Consider the following 18,581-nt stretch of genomic DNA (forward strand, 5'->3'; position numbering starts at 1 on the left):
GTATCATACAGTTGGAGTGTCTCCTAAAACGTTTCTTTTTTACATTAACGTTTACTTTGAACTTCCACCTCTGCTGATCTGCGATGCTGTGGATTATCATGAATTTGACCAACTACTCCTTATCAAGAGAAATTCAGGATAAGTCGTGTACCTTGTCTGTGTAGAAAGTTGGTAACGTGTTGTTTGAAGTAATGAATAAACACATTAATCATTTGTTGGTTTTCCTTTTTTAAGCATTTGATATATTGCAAGCTGTTAAGCAAGCAACTGTTTTATTTTGTTTTCTCTAGAGTCGCATGCTTACAAATGTGTTTTGCTTGTAATACATTAGAATGAACTATTTTATAAGAAACCTTTATTATTGACAATTTAAACTGCTATTGCGTCATCTTGTGGAAGACGCTTGCAAGTGCGGGTCAGGGTAACAGAAAATAACATTTACCTAATAACAAAAAACACCACAAACCGTATTCAGTAGTTATGAATTTATTTCTTGTTTTTAATAAATTATCACCTTTTTATGAATTATATGATCATATATGAAAAATCTTCAAAAACGTTATTACAATGCAAAGACAATCTGTGCATAACCTGAGATAGACACACATTGTGACTACATAATGACTACTTGAACGTACTTAAATGTACCACATATAATATAAATAAATAAATAGCAAAATGTCAAATAAATAACGACTTCAATAAATATGCAACATTGAATAAATAAAGTCTTTCATAAATAGTGTATTGTACATAAATTGTGCGATACCACTTCATTAAATCAGTAAATGTGAACTTCCCTGTTCAAGTCATGAATATTAAATGATATGTGACACTAGCAATAAAAGGTGATGCTTGCAGAAGTATCTCTTACAAATTCAAATTTGGTCAACCTCATCCCTCACAACATAAAAAACAGCTAAAAATCTTCTCTGTGAATATCTGACAGGAACATCTTTAATGCCTTTCCCTTAAAAAAAACATTTCTCCCTCAACAGGTATGGTCTAATGTTGTATTATTGCCTTCTTACGATGAATCGCTTCATTGTTCTGCTCACTATTGTAAGTCGCTTTGGATAAAAGCGTCCGCTTAATGCCTAAATGTAAATGCAAACATAAATGTACTGAACCAGCTAAGGCTGGACAAGAGGTCTTGCTTAATGAAAACCTCTAACTCGATGGCTAATTCAGAGATCTTGGTGGAGGTTGTCATGCTCCAAGCTCTTGATTTGTTCATCTGGATGCCATAAAACCATCCGCTGGTAGCGCTCCTGACGTCGCTGATCAGGGTCGATGTTCACCCACACGCTTGCCATCCATTTGAAGCCCCGGGTGACCGAACAGTCACCGTGGAGAGAGAATTCATCCAACTCCCCAACCCAACCTGACAGATATAAACAGCAATGACCATGTTATTCCAGGTCCATATGCTATTCTCGATAAAGAAGGAATGTGATGAAAGGGTTGACCGTCACCATTGCCATCGGAGAGGTGGTTGTACCACAGCAGGGCGGTGCCAGCCACAGGTTTGACCTTCAGATTGCCTTTGTCACAGTACTGCTGAGAGAGATCCCCCAACACCTGAAATACACACACATTCAGATTTCAAGCAAAGCTACAAAGCACTTTGATAACGTCTCAGTGCCTTAACCATCAAGACCCTTTTCCTGATGCTGCGTGGTTGCTACGGGAACGGGCTCACCACCCTCTGTTTCCATAGCAACAGGAAATGGCTCACCTCCTCCTCGTACGTCCTGTTGTCAGCTACAGGAAAGCTGGTCTCTCCGCCTCCATCCACCGAGTTGAGAAACAGCAAGACTGTTAAATACCTATGAAGACACAGAACTGCTATTGATGATGAAACAAACTACACGCTTTTAGTGATATAATACATTTCGGTCACTCAAAATACATTTCAATTTTGTAATTATTTACAAAAATGTACCTGCATGCGACCTGGTTGGAGGCGGAGTTATTTGCCGCCAGGTGTGTATGAGCACAGCTGCTGTTTGGGTTGGCGGGGCTGCTGTCATGATGGGCGTGGCTAAACCCGCCATGCTCAAAACGGACCACTTCCATCGGCTCGCTGAGATCAACCAATGAGGACGGTAGTCGTGTTATGCGGGTCACCCTGTAAAAGACATAACCACACAGACCATGTAGCCGAGTTTTGTGTAAACTAATGTGCAGTAGATTTAACACAAGGAGGATCTCCATACAGTAAACTCGAGTAAAGCGATAGTTCACCCACAAATAAACATTCTGTCTGTATTCATTCACCCTCATGCCGTTCCAAAAATGTATATGACTCTTTCTTCTGTGGAGCATAAAAGACATTTTGAGGAACGTCTCAATGGTTCTGCATTCATACAATGGAAGTCAATGGGAGCCAATGTTGTTAGGTTACCATCGTTCTTCTCAAAATATCTTCTTTTGTGTTCCAAAAAGTGTGAAAGCCATACGAGATTGGAGTTTACATTACCTGTTTCTAATGCTCTTGAGCAGGTGGTGTGTGCCTTCGCCGAGGTACAGTCTCGTGTTGGTGCTTTTCTGCCTGACCTTGGTGTGGCCGTCCAATCCTTGACCTGCCCTGCCATACTGAAACACTCCACCACTGACACGCTTAAACTCCTGCAGCGACAAAACTCCTGCAGACACGTCAGACAAGAGCCTGTGTAAAATCAACTATGGCCATGCAGTAACAATATCAGATCTTCAGAAATATGTGAAGAAGAAAAGCACTTTATTGTACATGCATCAGTTTGTATGCTAAGTGGTTGCTTCCCCTCCAAGTCAATTACTATTACGCCTGAGTGACAGTAATAGTCCGACTTGCTATAAAAAATACTTCTAGTAAAATATTAGCATCATTACAATTAACAAGGCTGGAATAACAATAGCATTTCTCATCTTCTCTGTTAATCACGGGACAGTGGATGCTCACTCTTTCCCCTCCGGAACCAAACCCCAGCGGGAAGCTATCCGGACAATAGAGCAGGGGCACCGGAAGAGGGGGCTCTACCTCACCGCCTCTGTATGTAACCCTCATATTAATGAGATTTTAATGAGTGACCATAGGATCCATCGGGAAGGGGTGAGAAAACACTGCATGCCATGTCATTGTAGCAGAGCGACTATTCACGCACAAGCACTTTACTTACCAGAAGGGCTGGTCTCAAGCCCGGTGTGGATTTTTCGTAAATCGTATGAGCTCAGCCAAGATCCATCGGTCGAGTGAGAGAGACTCAGAATCTGTGGCAGTACACAGATGCTTTTAATTCTGGGAATATTCGTTTTATTATTGTCTCTTTAACTGCATTGGTGACGGACAAAAGGTTTGCGAGAATTAACGTGCGTGAAATTAAGATTTTGCTCCAGCTCAAACCATGCGCTCTCAGCGTAAAACGATATTTTGTATGTATGACTTTCTTTATTCTGCAGAACACACAAGCCGATATTTTGAAGAACGTTGGTAACAAAACCACATTGACCCACTACTGACTTCCTTTGTAGGGACACAAAACCACTGAGACATTCTTCAAAATATCTTCTTTTGTGAAAAAAGAGTCGCATACAGGTTTTCAATGACATGAGGTAATGCGTCAACATTCTCATTGTAATAGAACATGTAGAATGCACGGTTCTCTGTGGGACTGACCTCTTCCCTTTGCAGGAGACCATCCTGGTTGAGATCTAGCAGACTGAAGAGCTCATCTTGGGTGAGTTGCTCCTCTTGACTATCAGGAACTGTGAGGAGAGAGCTGTGGGTCAGACCCTTCAGCTGGGCCAGCTGCATCACCACATTGCTCTCCTCCACCCTCAGGAACCCCGGGATCTCTGAAGTACACAAACATGTCCACATCAACCGACATGCAGTGTCAAAAGTCCGATTTGTCTGATTTATTTGACAAAAAACAGACAGCAGTCTTCAGAATCAGTGATGAAATAAAAATTTACTGCGGTAGGTATGGTTTGTTCAGCAAAAACAATTACTTTTTGACAGTGTAACTCTAACAAAAATAAACCATGGGTATACTGCAGTGACCATATAGTAACTATTCTATTTGTAGGAAACTACAGGAACCACAAATTGACCATGGTCAAACTGCAGTTTTACCGTAACATTAGCAGTAGTAATAGTGTTACAAAGCTTAACAAGCGCCACTTAAACTACTGAAGGTTAAAAAAAAACCGGTAATAAGATGTAAAAGTCCAACAAACACAAGCACTTCTATGTATATTTGCACTGAGATCTTCTTAACAGTTCCTGGGTATCAAGAGAGGATCCCAGCAGTTTTTAACAATGTGTTAAGAGGGTCTTAAAAGCTGACATGATTTCAGAGTACTTCTGTTTGATCTATTGTAGCGCTAAGTGTCTGCAAGAGTGAAAGGCAGACAGAGAATGTCATCTAGTGAGAACATTATGAGATTAGACTGAGATTAAAGGATCACAGTCACACTATGAAGGGCTAATCAACAGACCTGTCACTAAGGGAGTTTACCGCAAATGGCTGTTAATGTAATCAGTTCTCATTTGGTGAGAACCATCATTCCCATGTCAATGTGAACATAAAATGTTGCGGAATACAGTGCAGGGGACCCCAACAAGTGTTTAGACACACTTGAGAAAGAATAGACGATTATGGAACAAAATGTCAAACCAGGTGGTTTCAGGAAAAAAGGCGACATTTCTTAGCCGTTTGCCATAGCTTTTGAGTAACTGATGTAGGGGATTGATTTATAATTGACACATAAAAAATGGCAGGTTACTTTACATATCTTTACCTTGGTGAAGTAAAATGATGTCAAACTGACCTTTCATACAAAATAGTACACAACAGCTAAACTCATAAATCATCACTGATTTTTGTGTCCTCTCTTACTGACATATCTTATTCATTGTTAGCGAAAACATTATGAATTGCAGTTTTAAAGTGACCCAAAAATGAAAATATTGTCATCATTTATTCACTCTCTTGTCCTTTCAAACTTGTATGGCTTTCTTTTTTCTGCAGAACACAAAAGAAGATATTTTGAGGAATGTTGGTATTAGAACATGGCCGGTACCCATTGACTTCTATTGTATAGACACAAAACCAACGCAACCACGTCAATAGGTACCACCGTTGTTCTGTTACCAACTTTTGTGTTCGGCAGAAGAAAGTAAGTCAAACAGGTTCGAAATGACTTTAGGGTGAGTCAATTACAACCGAATTTTCATTTTTGGGTAAACTATTTACCTTTAATGCAATTACATTTTTACAATACAAGTCTGTTTTCAAATACATTTTATAATAGCATTTTATAATAATACAGTTTGTTGAAATCTTTAAGTAAGGGACATGTGTCTCTTCATATGTGATTTTAGTGCCATTCATTTCTAAATATATGAATTTATTCTGCCCATCCCCCCATTTTGGGTGTCATGGTATTGCCTGGCCCATTGAGAGTGTTAATGAGACTGTCCCATGATGTGTTCTGGTGGAGGCCATTGTCTCTGGGATGGGTGAGAGTAATGAATGACTTTCATTTCTGTATACAGGTTTCAGAGTTATCAATCACTATTATTGTTCTGTCATTCAAATGCAGATGACGTTTTAATATATGTGCACAGATATGCATGCACGTTATTTCGCATGGTTTGGCCAAGAGGATGGGGGTCCTGGGAATGAAGTGGAGAGGAAGTGAGGACCATTTTTGGGTCAGAGAATGTGAAGTGCTCCCAGCAGGGGAAGAATAACTCTTGAGCATCACACACGCACAGACAGCACACCGGGACTCTCACACGTATACACTTCCTTTCACACACCTCTGTCACAGCCAATCAACTTTACACTTCGAGTGCCATGTAAAGTCTTTCCATCCATCTATCCATCTATCCATCTATCCATCTATCTATCTATCTATCTATCTATCTGTCTATCTATCTATCTATCTATCCATCTATCAAAATCTCACCATTCAGCATCTACAGAATAAAGGAAGAACCGGTCACGCATACACAAACACTCCCTAACCAATCCAGTTTAACGTCCTGCGAAGACCCGCCCTTTGCCAGTTGGGCCTCAGACAATGGAGTATAAAGACACCTATATTACTGACCTTCTGCACTACACTGTACCTTACACAGAATCTTCAGCTCATCCATCCTCTGCAGTCAATTTGGACTATGACCCGTCCAGTGCCCACTCTACTGCTGCTCGTGCTTGGCTCGGGCATCTATGCCCTGCCCAATGGACACTGGGATATCCTCACAGGCTCTTCTCGTTGTGTGCCTATTCCTACCAACATGGCTTTATGCCAGGGTCTGGGCTACAACACCATGAGATTGCCCAACTTGCTGGGACACGAATCGCCAGCAGAAGCTGTCCAGCAGAGCACCAGCTGGCTGCCACTCCTCGCCCGAGAGTGCCACCCGCACGCCCGCATCTTCCTCTGCTCGCTCTTCTCTCCCGTGTGCCTTGAGAGGTAAGACGGCTTTGACAATGGACACACTGTCTCTTTGGTTTGCAGGTACAATGACCAGTGATGCAAAGTGATGATACTGAGGCTTGAGGATGCACACTTTCAGTCAGTTTAGACCCACTGAATTTGTGGCTTTCTTGATTTACAGGACTGTTTTGTAAAGTTAGCTTCAAAGACAATGTTATTTTCTTAACAAAACTAAAACTTGATTTTAAATGTTCGTTGCTTTGGTGAGTTTAGAGTATTATATACATCTCTGGAGACATTCCAACATTATTTTTAGGTTTCTGAATTTAACATTTATAGGTATGTTTTTAGGTGAAAACTTTTTTGTTTCATTCTGTGAACTACTGACATCTTGTTCTTTTATTTGCATGTATTTTCACAAGATGGTCAAAATGCATCACGAATACGGCAAAGAAAACAAGTTAATTTTCATTTTAAAATCCATGACTTTAAATGTATTCTTGAAAAGTTATATTAAAAAAAAAGTATCATTGATGGAATAACCTGATTTATTTTTAGTTTTCATCTTGGCATTCTTTCACATTGCAGTTGGGTGAGTTCATGTCTTTCCTGAGGTTTGGAATTCAACAGAAACTAGAACGAAATGGCCATAAAATATGTAGAAAACATGTTTTGGCATTGCAACACCTACATCGTGAATGTACTCTGTGTTGGATAAAAGCATCTGCTAGTAACTCAAACATAAACGCAAAAACTCTCTTTGTCCTCCAGGATCATTTCACCATGTAGAAGTTTGTGTGAGTCAGTACGGGACAGCTGTGCCCCCATCATGAGTTGCTATGGTTACCCCTGGCCTAGAATCCTGCAATGTGACCAGTTTCCCAAAGATCATATGATGTGCATTTCTTCAGTTGCGAGTATGCAAAATGGCACAAACAATGAAGGAAGAGGTAAACAATGGTTTCTATTTATACCATTCACAAGTGAGCGATTTTAGATCACACACAATCTGGAAGTTGTTTTTTGTCTTACTCAGACTGATGTTTTCGTGTCTTTTAGTGGTGCCACGTGCTAGCTGCACAGACTGCGAGTTAGAGGAAGCTACATCATCCAAAAACATGCTGGATCTTTTCTGCAAAAGCAACTTTGGTAAAGATTTTCAGTTTCCATAGATCGCCATGTCTGTTATTTGTTTCATAAGCAATACAAACTAAATCCTTTCTTTCTTTACTAACCATGGTCTTCTCATTTCTCTTATAGTGGTCAAGGTGCGTTTATCTAAACTGAACTCCAGCAATTCTGTCCTGACCATGTTCTCGCTGGGTTCTCGGGTTGAAGTTCTGAAGCATGGTCCACTGCTGGGAGGGGAAATGAGGAGTCGTCTGACTCTATGGCTGGAGAGAGACGCCACATGTGTGGGCAACCTGACCCGCCACCATCCTCACGGGGGAACCTTCCTGTTAACGGGCAATGTGATTGGCAGGAGACTGCTGGTCACCAAAGCCTTTAGCTGGGGAAAACGCCAGCGTCACATCAACCAGGCCGCCCGCAAATGGAAAAGCCACCGGTGTAGAGGATAAAGTGGGAATTTTGTGAAGGTCAAAATGTCTGCTGAGCTTTGTAAATAATAGAAAGTACCTGTTCTATTAGGGGTGTGCGAGATATATTGTGGGCGATAATATCGCAGATGTTGTTTTAACAATGTGCAAAATTAGATTATCGAGTATGTCACACAATTTTTAAGCTCCACTAAAAACAGCACTCGGCGTTCACAGATACTTTAGTCTAGCACTGCGTGTGCCCATTCACAGCGCTTTTAGCAATTAAAGGTGCAAGTATACTTGACTTTCCGCTTCCGCCTAATGCACAAATGCGTCCGCACAGCTTCATGCGAATACATATGGACGATTTCGACACACACGCAGTACAAATGAGTATGTTTATTCCACCAGACCATAAATGGGCAGCACTGAGCTGAGTTATTCACAAGCCCCTCCAAATTAATGAAAGAAGAAGTGTAGCTCCACCATTGCAGACGACAGAGCTAACAATTAGCCGCCCTGAACACATATTTATACTCTATAAAGCTTGAATATTAATATTAAAGGCGGATATTTTTGAATCTCCACACACAAACGCTTGTCGAATTTGTTCTACATTGTACTCAAACTCTTTGTTTTAGCGTTTTGGCTCCTCCGCTTCGGCGTGTAGCTTTTGTGTTGCTCTTCTTCGTCAACTGCACACTGCAAACTTTCTGTGTGTGTATTGCCACCTACTGGGCTCTTTACATTTTCTCCCGAATGGGCTGTTGTACGCATTTCAGTGTGTGCGGACGTCCGCAGACAGTTTGACTTTGTTTTAAAAACAGTTCTACACAAAAGAGCAAAAACAACTTAATCTGAAACGTAAGCATCCCACACAAGTTTGCTTTTGGTAGGCTACTTTTCTATTCCAGTGTGCTTTCTTGCTTGTATGCTGCACATTTCATCGTAAACCAGTGATGTGCTCCTCTTGAATAATTCAATTTGAAGGGATAATTCATCCAAAAATAAAAAAATCTGTCATCATTTATTCGCCCTCAGGTAGTTTCAAGCCTGTATACATTTCTTTGTTCCAATGAACACAGAGAAAGATATGTGGAAGAATGTTAGCAATATTCAGTTCTGGGACATCATCCACTACCATAGTAGGAAAAGAATATTGTATTTTTTTGTTCTGTGGATCAGATAGTGACATATTTTGAAGAATTTAGGAAAACAAAGAGTTATGGGGCACCATTGACTACCATTTAATTCTTCCTACTAAGGTAGAACTGAAAATTACTAACATTCCTCCAAATGTATTTCTCTGTGTTCATCCGTACAAAGTAATTTATAAAGGTATTAAATAACATAAGTGTGAGTAAAAGATAACAGAATTTTCATTTAAGGGTGAACTATCATTGTTATCGTAAAATCCCAATGAATATTTTCTAGAAATAATTGTTGTGAATATCGCACACCCCTATGTTCCATATATTTTTTCACTATAAGACAATAAACCATTACGACTGATTGTGAAAATGGAGTCTATGTGTCCATTTCGGGCTGCAAATGGTAATACATAACAGTAATTAAGTAATAAAACAACTTTACACCCTCTAAAATACATATATAGGTGTTCTTTGACACCCGCTTTGTGTTATACATAAAACAATCTTCTAAATTGCAATGAGAAACTCACCAAACAGCAGAGGCTTCAGACTGAGGGTACGCATGTTATGGGTTCGGTCAGGAACAAGAGAAACTCTCTGCACATGACCAACCTGGGAAAAATATATAGAATGCCATTGATGAGACTTTTACATCAATAATTCTATAAAACAGGTGGCTTTCTTGTTCTTTATTAACATGTATTGGTAATCTTTACTTCTAAACAGCACACAGAAGTATCAAATAGTAATGGCTTAATAAACTGTTGAACTTTGTTTTTATAAGAAGGCAAAGATCTCAACATGTATAGCAGTCAAAAGTGCTGTCAGCTTCGGACAATTAATGTCTCGCCGTTAATTAAAGCACAAAATGTACAGAAGAGTTTGTGTTCATGTTATGAAGTTGTGCCTGGAATGTAAACTGGAGATAAGCTTTGGGAAAATTAAAGGTTTGGCCAAAAGTTTGACAAGACACAAAACGTATTGAGTAAATGCCTAGAAGAATGACTTCTATAGTGAAAAACAAGACAGGAGGACAAAATACTAATGACGTAGGGTATGCTTTTCTGCAAGCTTATTGTTTTTCTATGTTTTTTTATGTAAATAAAACCTATTTTTCCTAATACAGTGTAGTTTCCTCTTTTGGCAAATATTTTTGTAAAACAAATATCTTGAAATACCTCAAGTTTAGTGTTTTTTTGTACTATGCTTCTCATATTTTGATGCTTTACTGAGTTACTGTTAAGGTCTTTGACAAAATGTTTCATAAGATAGCAGACCCTTTTATTGAATATGTGAAATATGAATTAATGTAAAAAGCAAACATTGCTTAAATATCCCGTCCGGGTATCGATTTTAAACACTACAGTATTATTTTACTCTCATATGTCTAATATCTATTTCTAATCACTGATGTATTAAAACTTTTAAACAGTAAAATCAAACATTTGACTTGAAGGAATAGTTCACCCAAAATGACTACTATGTCATTCCAAAACTGAATGACATACTTGGTTTTGTAGAACCCAATATATATTGATTTCAGCCCATTCTCATAATTTTCCTTAGTGTTCTTCTAAAGAAACAGTCCTAAACACGTTTTGAATGAAATGGGGAGAAATATATGGTGAGAGAATTCAAAGTTTTGGAAAGACATGAAAAAGCAATGAGGAGTGTAAACAAGAACATACATGATAAAAGTGACAGCAATCCTACCCTAATTCCCTCCAAACGGGGCAGAAAGAAGGAGTTTTCAGGGCTCAGGTTTGGTGATGTGCTTTTGTGATCAGGAGCTATGGGTCTGGGGACAGCAGTGCTCTTCACAATGGGTACATCTTGCTCTCCACCAGAAGTCTCCCCAGATCCGGTATTGTAGTGCACATACAACAGCAAAGCTATGATATTTATTATATATATGTGAAAGAATGCCATCACCACCACGAAGTAAGCCCTGGAGCAGACGCTGCTCTTCTGTATGTTTATTCGCTCCCGAGCACCTAGACGAGGAGGGGGAGGAGGGGGGAAATAATCTGAGGTCTGACCCCCGATCTCATACAGATTCTTCTTATACTCATCCATCGCAGAAAACTGCCAACTCACGACTCTCCTGTTTATTTAGTGTCTCATTTCATAAGATCATATGTTCCAGGTCATATCATCAGTTCCAGGTCTACAGCCAGCAGCAGCAGAGGTTACCTGTGCTGACAACTGCTCACGGGCATCATAGAGAACAACACTCACGATGACAATAATTATTATATTATATTATAGAAAATAAGCGCATAAACAAATAGTTATCACTTATACCATCACAAAATGCTGGTCTATCATGTGTTGATTCAGGCTGATCCGGCGAAAAATATGTAACGTTAGGGCAATGTCAACTGACTCACAACAACGAGCAAACCAAACATAAATCTAACAAACGCCGTGATCTACGAAGAACTGTAAAATACGATTCCCTTTATGAAAGTGACATGTCGATAAGCAAAGGAGAAAAACAACAACGTTTATAATCATCTGTCATTCGCCCTACTAGCAGCACGGAAGCAGTCGACGGCGATTTTGACGAGCTTGTCCAGCAGACTTCTTCAAAATAAAAGCACGATACTTCGGTTGATTTTTGCTCTTCGCATGGAAATGTGACTTTTTATAAAACGTATTTACAAACTTCGACAATCTAGATCAATTAGATATTATTATCGTCAAAAATTTCAACGTTTTTTGTGTGAAAATATTTAATATAATTTCGTTTACATTTTTTAACGTTGGTACGCATGTTACCAATGAGAAAATGTAACAAATGTTTAAATTAAAAGAATGCTTGAAATGAAACATCCTTACAAAAACTCTTAACTGTAGTAACTCTATTTTTTTATTTACATATGTACTTATATTTATGTATTGAAGTAAAATCGAAATGAATATGCTATCAAATGTGTTTTAGTGGTGTTTATATTATAAAACTTGGTAAATACAAATGATACAAATCTGCCCAAAAATGGTTACTACCATGTTACTGTAAAAAACACAAAGGCTAAGAAGTGCAAAAACATTTAAACATGAGTGTATGAAAGTGTATTTTTAACCAGGAAACTTACAACTTAGTAATACATAATTGGTGCTGTATTATACAAATAACATATTTCAACGTAATGAAGGGGTACTGTTATTTTATTCTACCAACGGGCGGAAGCTCTAGAAAGGTTCACGTCGCGCTGTAGGCGTGGCCTGAAGTCCCGCCCACGCGTACTCCGGCTGACACCAGAGCAGAGCAAAGCAAGCAGAACCCGGGAGAATATACCAGAAGCATCTTCGTTTCGTGTCCAAGTCAACTACAGTCATGTAAGTTTAGGCGGGGGGTTTCACGAAATTATGATTATTTGAATGCAGATAAATACAACTTTGTAACGAAATGACAGGGAAATACACCTTGGTAACGAAATGAAATGGAGGATGAGTTGACCGGGAAGCTTTTCGCTAACGTTAGCCAACACAAGCTATTTTTGCTCGTTTGACTCATTCACTCTTTGGCTAATCGTTAAACTAATAATGCAACTAAATCAATTAAACCATCTGCAGGGTTAGTAAACGCTTAAAGTTCCGAATTCTGTAATATTTGCTGAAATGTGTAAAATCGTATTGTAAAGTGGCTCGTAGCTAGCCTGTTCACCGGTATTAGCATATGTCGCCCATTTGCCTATTGACGTCCGTTAATAACCACAGACACCTCGGGTAAAAAGTTGTTAATAACAGGTAACATTATTAACGTAAAAGTGAATTGTGATTGAGGCTAACAGCTCGTGTATGGTTTTGAACGTGTAACGAGGTGAACTTGGGCGCGCGCTGCACGTGCAGCAGGGCCAAACATACAGCAAAGAATGAATGAGGTACAATGACACTTATCCAGTAGCCACACTACGCTACAAAATGCATTTGATGTAAAACCCTTACCAGTGACCCCTGACCGTTCTTTTTTTTTTTAGAGAGAGAGAGGTTTGATTTACTTTCAATGGCCGCACGTTTTTCTGACTCGGATTATATTGGTGAAAACCACGTGATCATAGTAGTTTATTAGAACTGCTTGTGCCCAGATGCTTTCACAACAGTAATCATCTGGAATTAAGTAATTCCACAGTGAAGTGTTTACTAACTTGATCCTCAGAAAACAAGTTTAGGTGACGATAGATTTTTTTTCGGGTTTTAGTACGGGGGGGGATGTACACAGTCATTTAGTCATCAGTCTTAATTTTTGGTCCATCTATTGATAGCAATGCAATATAATACATAGCTGCCTTCAGATGTGTATAAAGCGCTTAGACAATGAAGCGTTATGTTTTTATTACCTTAGAACGAGCTATTTCTATCTATATACACCGTGGGTCCCCTTGCATGTAATTCGCCATGTTCTGTCGGCCCTCGTATTGTTTCGAAAGGGATGGTGGAATGAGCGGTTGCTTGCAATGCGCAAACTTGCCGCTAGATTTCACTGACTGGACTTTTAAAGGTGGTCGGTGGAAGTGTGTGTGTCACAGATGTCTGTGCCACCTGCTCTTTGTGGATCTACCTTTTAGATGTCGACCGATATTGGATTTTGCCGATAACTAATGTGGTCAGTCCCTACCAATTAATCGCCAATAGTTTCTTTAATGGTTTATTTCAAATAATAAAGAAAACACACAAAGTAAATTAGCAATGAAGTGTATTATATCAATAAACACGTTGCTTGAACCACTAAACTGTATTGTACTTTTAAGTAAAGCACATAAATATAAGCTACATTAATAAATAATAAACTCCAGTGTATTATTTAAACAAAATTATAAGTAGGTAATTTCTAATAAATGTGATAATTGAAAACAATCTTGGTACCAAACTAGCAGAATGACAGATCCATTGTAATATTTTACGAAATGTACTGTCGTGTTGACATGCGTGTTTGTTTACATTAAAACAAATGTCATTAACATTAGTCGTTCGGGCTGTCTCTGTCATCTGTTTTCTATTTCGGGTTAAAGTTAATATATTAATTATTTTTTAATGTCATGTTTACTGCAACTGGCTCTACCTTGTCATTGTGAAACTTTAAAAGCCCCATTTGATGTGTTTATACTGTGGTCTCCTGTCTCCAAACCGTAAACTGTATAGCTCCAAACCATACAGGCTGTCAGGTTTGTTTCCGCCTCTAGGGGTCGCTGGTTTAAACTATACTCAGAACTCTCCAGCTGCGTATTACAGTAGAGCTTTCCCTGCTTCGTCTGGATCAAATGCAACCAGGAAAAACTATCGGTGCGGATTATTTCTGGTAGCCTATAGTTCAAATTATCGTTATCGCTGACGTGTTGTACCTATTGTGTAATGTGGAGACGATTTTCCTTTACCTCCCCTGATATTTGCATACTTGGGAATGCTGTTTTTTGCATTTTAACACCAATAAACTCAAATATTTAACTCATCAGGCACCCGGCAACCGCTAAGTGGTACGACCGACGGGACTTTGTCTCCGTCGAGTTCCTGGTGGAGGACAGCAAAGATGTTACAGTAAACTTTGAAAAATCTAAAATGTATTTCAGGTATGTTGTACAATTTATCTTCATGTAAGTCTTGCTTAAATGTTTTGTGGTTGTGCTAAGTTTGTCTTCTCTCTTTTCAGTTGTCTCAGTGGAACTGATAATACTAAGCACTCAAATGAAATTGACCTCTTTGCAGCTATTGATCAAGAGGTTAGTTTAACACACAGCTACTATTAGGTTTCAAATGAGTCCTAGTGGGATGCACAATGTCAATCTTGTGTTTTACGTTTTATTTCCCGTCCTCAGAGTTCCAAACACAGGCGCACAGACCGGTCAGTCGTGTGCTTTTTACGGAAAGCAGAGTCGGGGAAGTCATGGCCGAGAATATCAAAAGAGAAAGCAAAAGTAAGTAAGATCAGGATGAGTTTATACAAACGACGACATTTTCAATGTTTACGCAACCGAAGCGTTTTGTGGTTTTGAAAACGGGTTTCAGAGTGCTAGATTAAGAAAATTATCATTTTTAGCAGTGATGTTCCATTTGTCTCATGTGGTTTTATTTGCAGCTTAGCTGGCTTAGTGTTGACTTCAACAACTGGAAAGACTGGGAGGATGAATCCGATGAAGATTTGGGCAACTATGATCGCTTTTCAGATGTAAGTTCATTTTTTATGTATTATTTATTTAACAATGACTTGAAAAAACACAGCAAAATAGTAAAACAGTGATGTATTTTTAATCTCCAGTGTTTGTGTGTGATTTCAAAAATTACTCTTTTAAAGTATTTATGGAAGTGTGTCAATAGAGTATGTCTTTAATCAATATTTGCTTTGTCGCTTTTAGATGATGAACAACATGGGAGGAGAGGATGACATTCCTGACCTAGATGGAGCAGATGATGTAAGATTAATAGCTTCTAAATGTATTTAATATCTTAGACTACATAATTTCATCCTCCTCAAAATCGTCAATTATGGCAATGACTAATACATTTTTTCTTCCATTTTAGGAATCGGTAGATAGCGATGATGAGAGTAAGTTTTTCTCTTTTTAGTCTAAGCTGTAGGGAGACATTGGAAGTAATTTACCCAACGTTTGTCAGAAGTTGCACCTATGCCACACACGTTTAATAGAATTCTCTCCGCTATAAAAAATACTTGACTAAACTACAACATTTTAATGTAAAAGTTTTAGTGACATGAACTGATTAAACGTTGTAACTCTGTAGCTAGAACTTTGCAAGATTTGATAATAGCTGTCAAGTCGTGTTACTTTGAACAATATTTCATAAATTTTATGTAAGTAAAAAATAACTGAACTTATTTTGTGAAACATTTGGACTTAAGCTATATAGGCCTACTTTATTATTCCATTTATAAGCATTCCATTTATGCATGGGTATTTGTTTTTCTCTTTCAGAAATGCCTGATCTAGAATAATGGGACTGGTACCTTGTGGATAGACAGACAAGGGGAGGGAAATAAAATGAAAAGTGGACGCTGTCACATAAATGGTACATGATCTTAAAAAGAGCAAAGCAGTAGTCTACGTATGAGACCAGTGGATTCATAAACATCACCTCTGTCCACTCAGTGGCTGCACTCCAGAAGGTTGACATCCTTCAGCTGGGAGTTAATATGCATATTGATGTACAGAGCTTCTTTGTCCCTCTCCTGATGAACAGTCCTGGCTTTTTTGTTTGTTTGTTTAATTTTAATCCATTGTAATACAAACGTCAAGTATACTTAAACTGTTCTGAAAATCTGCACTGTATTCGTATTTTTCAACTGATAAGCAATAGATGTATTGAAAAGTTCCTTTTTTTATTGCAAGGCATTGTAATTAAAAAAAAATTAAAACCTTTTTTTTTCTCTTTTCGATCTTGGAATGGTAATGGAAGTTTTGTCTTGTAAAATGAGTGTAGTTTATGAACTTGTGATTAAAACGTGAAAAAAATTAATGATTTCAGAAATTGTGAAAACCAATTTCTTGTGATGGCTTATCTCTTTGGCGTCACTTTAATCCTCCTAAGCTAGTTGAAAAGAGTTTTACAGGCCATAGATAGCATCACGTGGGGTGGTATATATAGTCAACTTCCTTGGCTCACTTCTTCATTAACCATCCAGCTTTACAAAGCCCTGTCATCTTTTTACAATTGTATTGGCATTATAGAGGGTATTGAACTGTATCTACAAAAGAGTGAGATGGAAGTTGTTTGCTTGTGATCCAGTCCAAAAATAAGACCAAAAGTCTTGCACCATTTAAAAAATAGTAGAAAAAAAACTATATTAGACAGGGCTCTTTATATACTGTATGTACACGTTGCTGGTTGAATCCTATTTACGTTTTTAAGGCTTTTGGTTTTGTCTACACATTTCTAATAAACTGCTTAATGCTTGCCTTTTCATTTTCTCTGTTAAGCAGTCATGTGGTAAAAGTTGTTTGCCAAATCTTTTAAGTTAAAATTTTAGATTTAACAAAAACTACTCTCGTTTAGTACAGGCAAGCTACACAAACAACTTGTATTTTTCCAATGTATGGACGCTAACGCTTTATTTATATAAAGATGGTCATATTGTTGGGTTATATTTTATTGCGTTTGTCGTTAGCGAGATCCCCCTTAATGTCACAGACAGGCCGGTCTGCGCAGCACGCGTCTGAACACACCTTATGACGTTGAACGTTCCAAGCTGTCCATGCGCTCGGGCCACGAGAGATTAATACACCATTCACCTCAATCAAACCGCTTTCTGAGGGATTTCAGTTATTTATCGTTAGAATGATCTGCTGTGAAAATATAAACAGGTATTTATACGGACATCATACGTTTATTTCCCCCCAAAACAATGACTGATATCCGATGAATTGCATAAAGCGACAAGCAAAGCCGACCGTCATTTCCTAAAGCATGAAAGCAGTGTATGTATTCGACTCCAATGACGAACATTACGCTGGGCCCTAAAGCCGGACGGGTTAAATCCCGCAACATAAAGTATACGTTTCTTTTACATTGTTGCTGCTACAAGTGTCCATCAATTGTACTTTTCATTCCCAAAGGCCCTTTGAAGTGGCTGGTTTTAAGCGCTTCAGTTTGGGACGGCCTTCTATTAACTTCTACTAAAACGCAAGTTTGTGGCGACTTGCCGCACACATTTTGAAAATTTGTTAAAACAGAAGCCACAACAGGTTGAGCTAGTTTCTAATTTGCAATTGCATTGGCTGCTCCAGGAATTTCATATGCAAAATGTATGCAGTGTATTAATAATATGAAAGTTTTTAAAAACCTTCTTAGTTTTATTACCTCTTACCTTTCATATTTAAGGCATGAGCCAATAACTTTGAAACTGACAATTATTAAACCAATTATTTTAGTCTTTGATGAGTAATTAATTACACACCAAAGTAGGCCTACCTAAAACACAGAGCCAGAAAATAAATTACAATGATCATCTGGTCTTGGCCTTTTGCTTGTGGATATTTGCAGTTTGCCGGGCCATTCATTTTTAAAAGTTAATGGTAAATTAACTTGGCTTGCTGTCCTTGAAGAGGGCTTAACCCTGAAGCTTGGTTTAAGCTCTAAGCCTAACAGAGGAAGGGGAGTGGAGGAGACAGGAGTGGATGTTAAGGCTCATCCCAATTAGAACTTCAAGTAATAGTTCACCGAAGTATGAAAATTCTTTCATAATTTCCTCTCTCACTCCATCTCAGATGACTTCCTTGCCTCAGTCAAACACAAAGATTTTTATAAAAAATATCTGTCACTTTATTTCCATGCATAGGTCCCAGATTGTTGAAGCTCCAAAAAGCACATCCATCATAACTCAAACGATTCATGGGACAGTGAATCTTTTTGTGTGTGTTCGAGATACCTAAAACTATTACATTTATTCATGGAAAGATTTATCCAAAGTGACTTAAATGACAAAAGCGACTTATAAATGTATAGA

The 18,581-nt window shown here is 38.5% G+C and overlaps 3 protein-coding genes across 4 annotated transcripts; 2 read left to right on the top strand and 1 right to left on the bottom strand.

Moving 5' to 3' along the window:
• Positions 1-472: 472 nt before the first annotated feature.
• On the bottom strand, positions 473-11,704 carry p4htma (prolyl 4-hydroxylase, transmembrane a). 2 transcript variants are annotated; one of them, XM_079477984.1, is made up of 10 exons: positions 11,429-11,704; positions 10,838-11,329; positions 9,655-9,736; positions 3,659-3,837; positions 3,162-3,252; positions 2,483-2,648; positions 1,946-2,131; positions 1,739-1,829; positions 1,476-1,581; positions 473-1,384 (listed from the first exon to the last, which is right to left on the bottom strand). In XM_079477984.1, exons 2-10 carry the CDS (start codon positions 11,198-11,200, stop codon positions 1,188-1,190), a joined length of 1,461 nt encoding a protein of 486 aa, XP_079334110.1. In that variant the 5' UTR covers positions 11,201-11,329; positions 11,429-11,704; the 3' UTR covers positions 473-1,187. The 2 variants fall into 2 exon arrangements, with proteins under 2 accessions (XP_079334110.1, XP_079334109.1); XM_079477983.1 differs by having other exon boundaries at positions 10,838-11,704.
• Positions 6,104-8,012, top strand: LOC306906518 (secreted frizzled-related protein 5; the record flags this gene model as incomplete). The annotated part of the gene is made up of 4 exons (XM_079477985.1): positions 6,104-6,468; positions 7,204-7,382; positions 7,492-7,581; positions 7,693-8,012. The coding sequence occupies exons 1-4, from the start codon at positions 6,170-6,172 to the stop codon at positions 8,010-8,012; spliced, it is 888 nt and encodes a 295-aa protein (XP_079334111.1). The 5' UTR covers positions 6,104-6,169.
• Positions 11,705-12,300: 596 nt separating the features above from the next.
• Positions 12,301-17,212, top strand: ptges3b (prostaglandin E synthase 3b (cytosolic)). The gene is made up of 8 exons (XM_079478585.1): positions 12,301-12,466; positions 14,581-14,694; positions 14,775-14,844; positions 14,941-15,039; positions 15,201-15,290; positions 15,478-15,534; positions 15,644-15,668; positions 16,054-17,212. Coding segments are annotated over exons 1-8 (477 nt in total). The 5' UTR covers positions 12,301-12,464; the 3' UTR covers positions 16,074-17,212.
• The last annotated feature ends 1,369 nt before the right edge of the window (positions 17,213-18,581 follow it).

This window comes from Barbatula barbatula (genome assembly GCF_947034865.1).
Source record: "Barbatula barbatula genome assembly, chromosome: 17".
Lineage (NCBI taxonomy): Eukaryota > Metazoa > Chordata > Actinopteri > Cypriniformes > Nemacheilidae > Barbatula > Barbatula barbatula.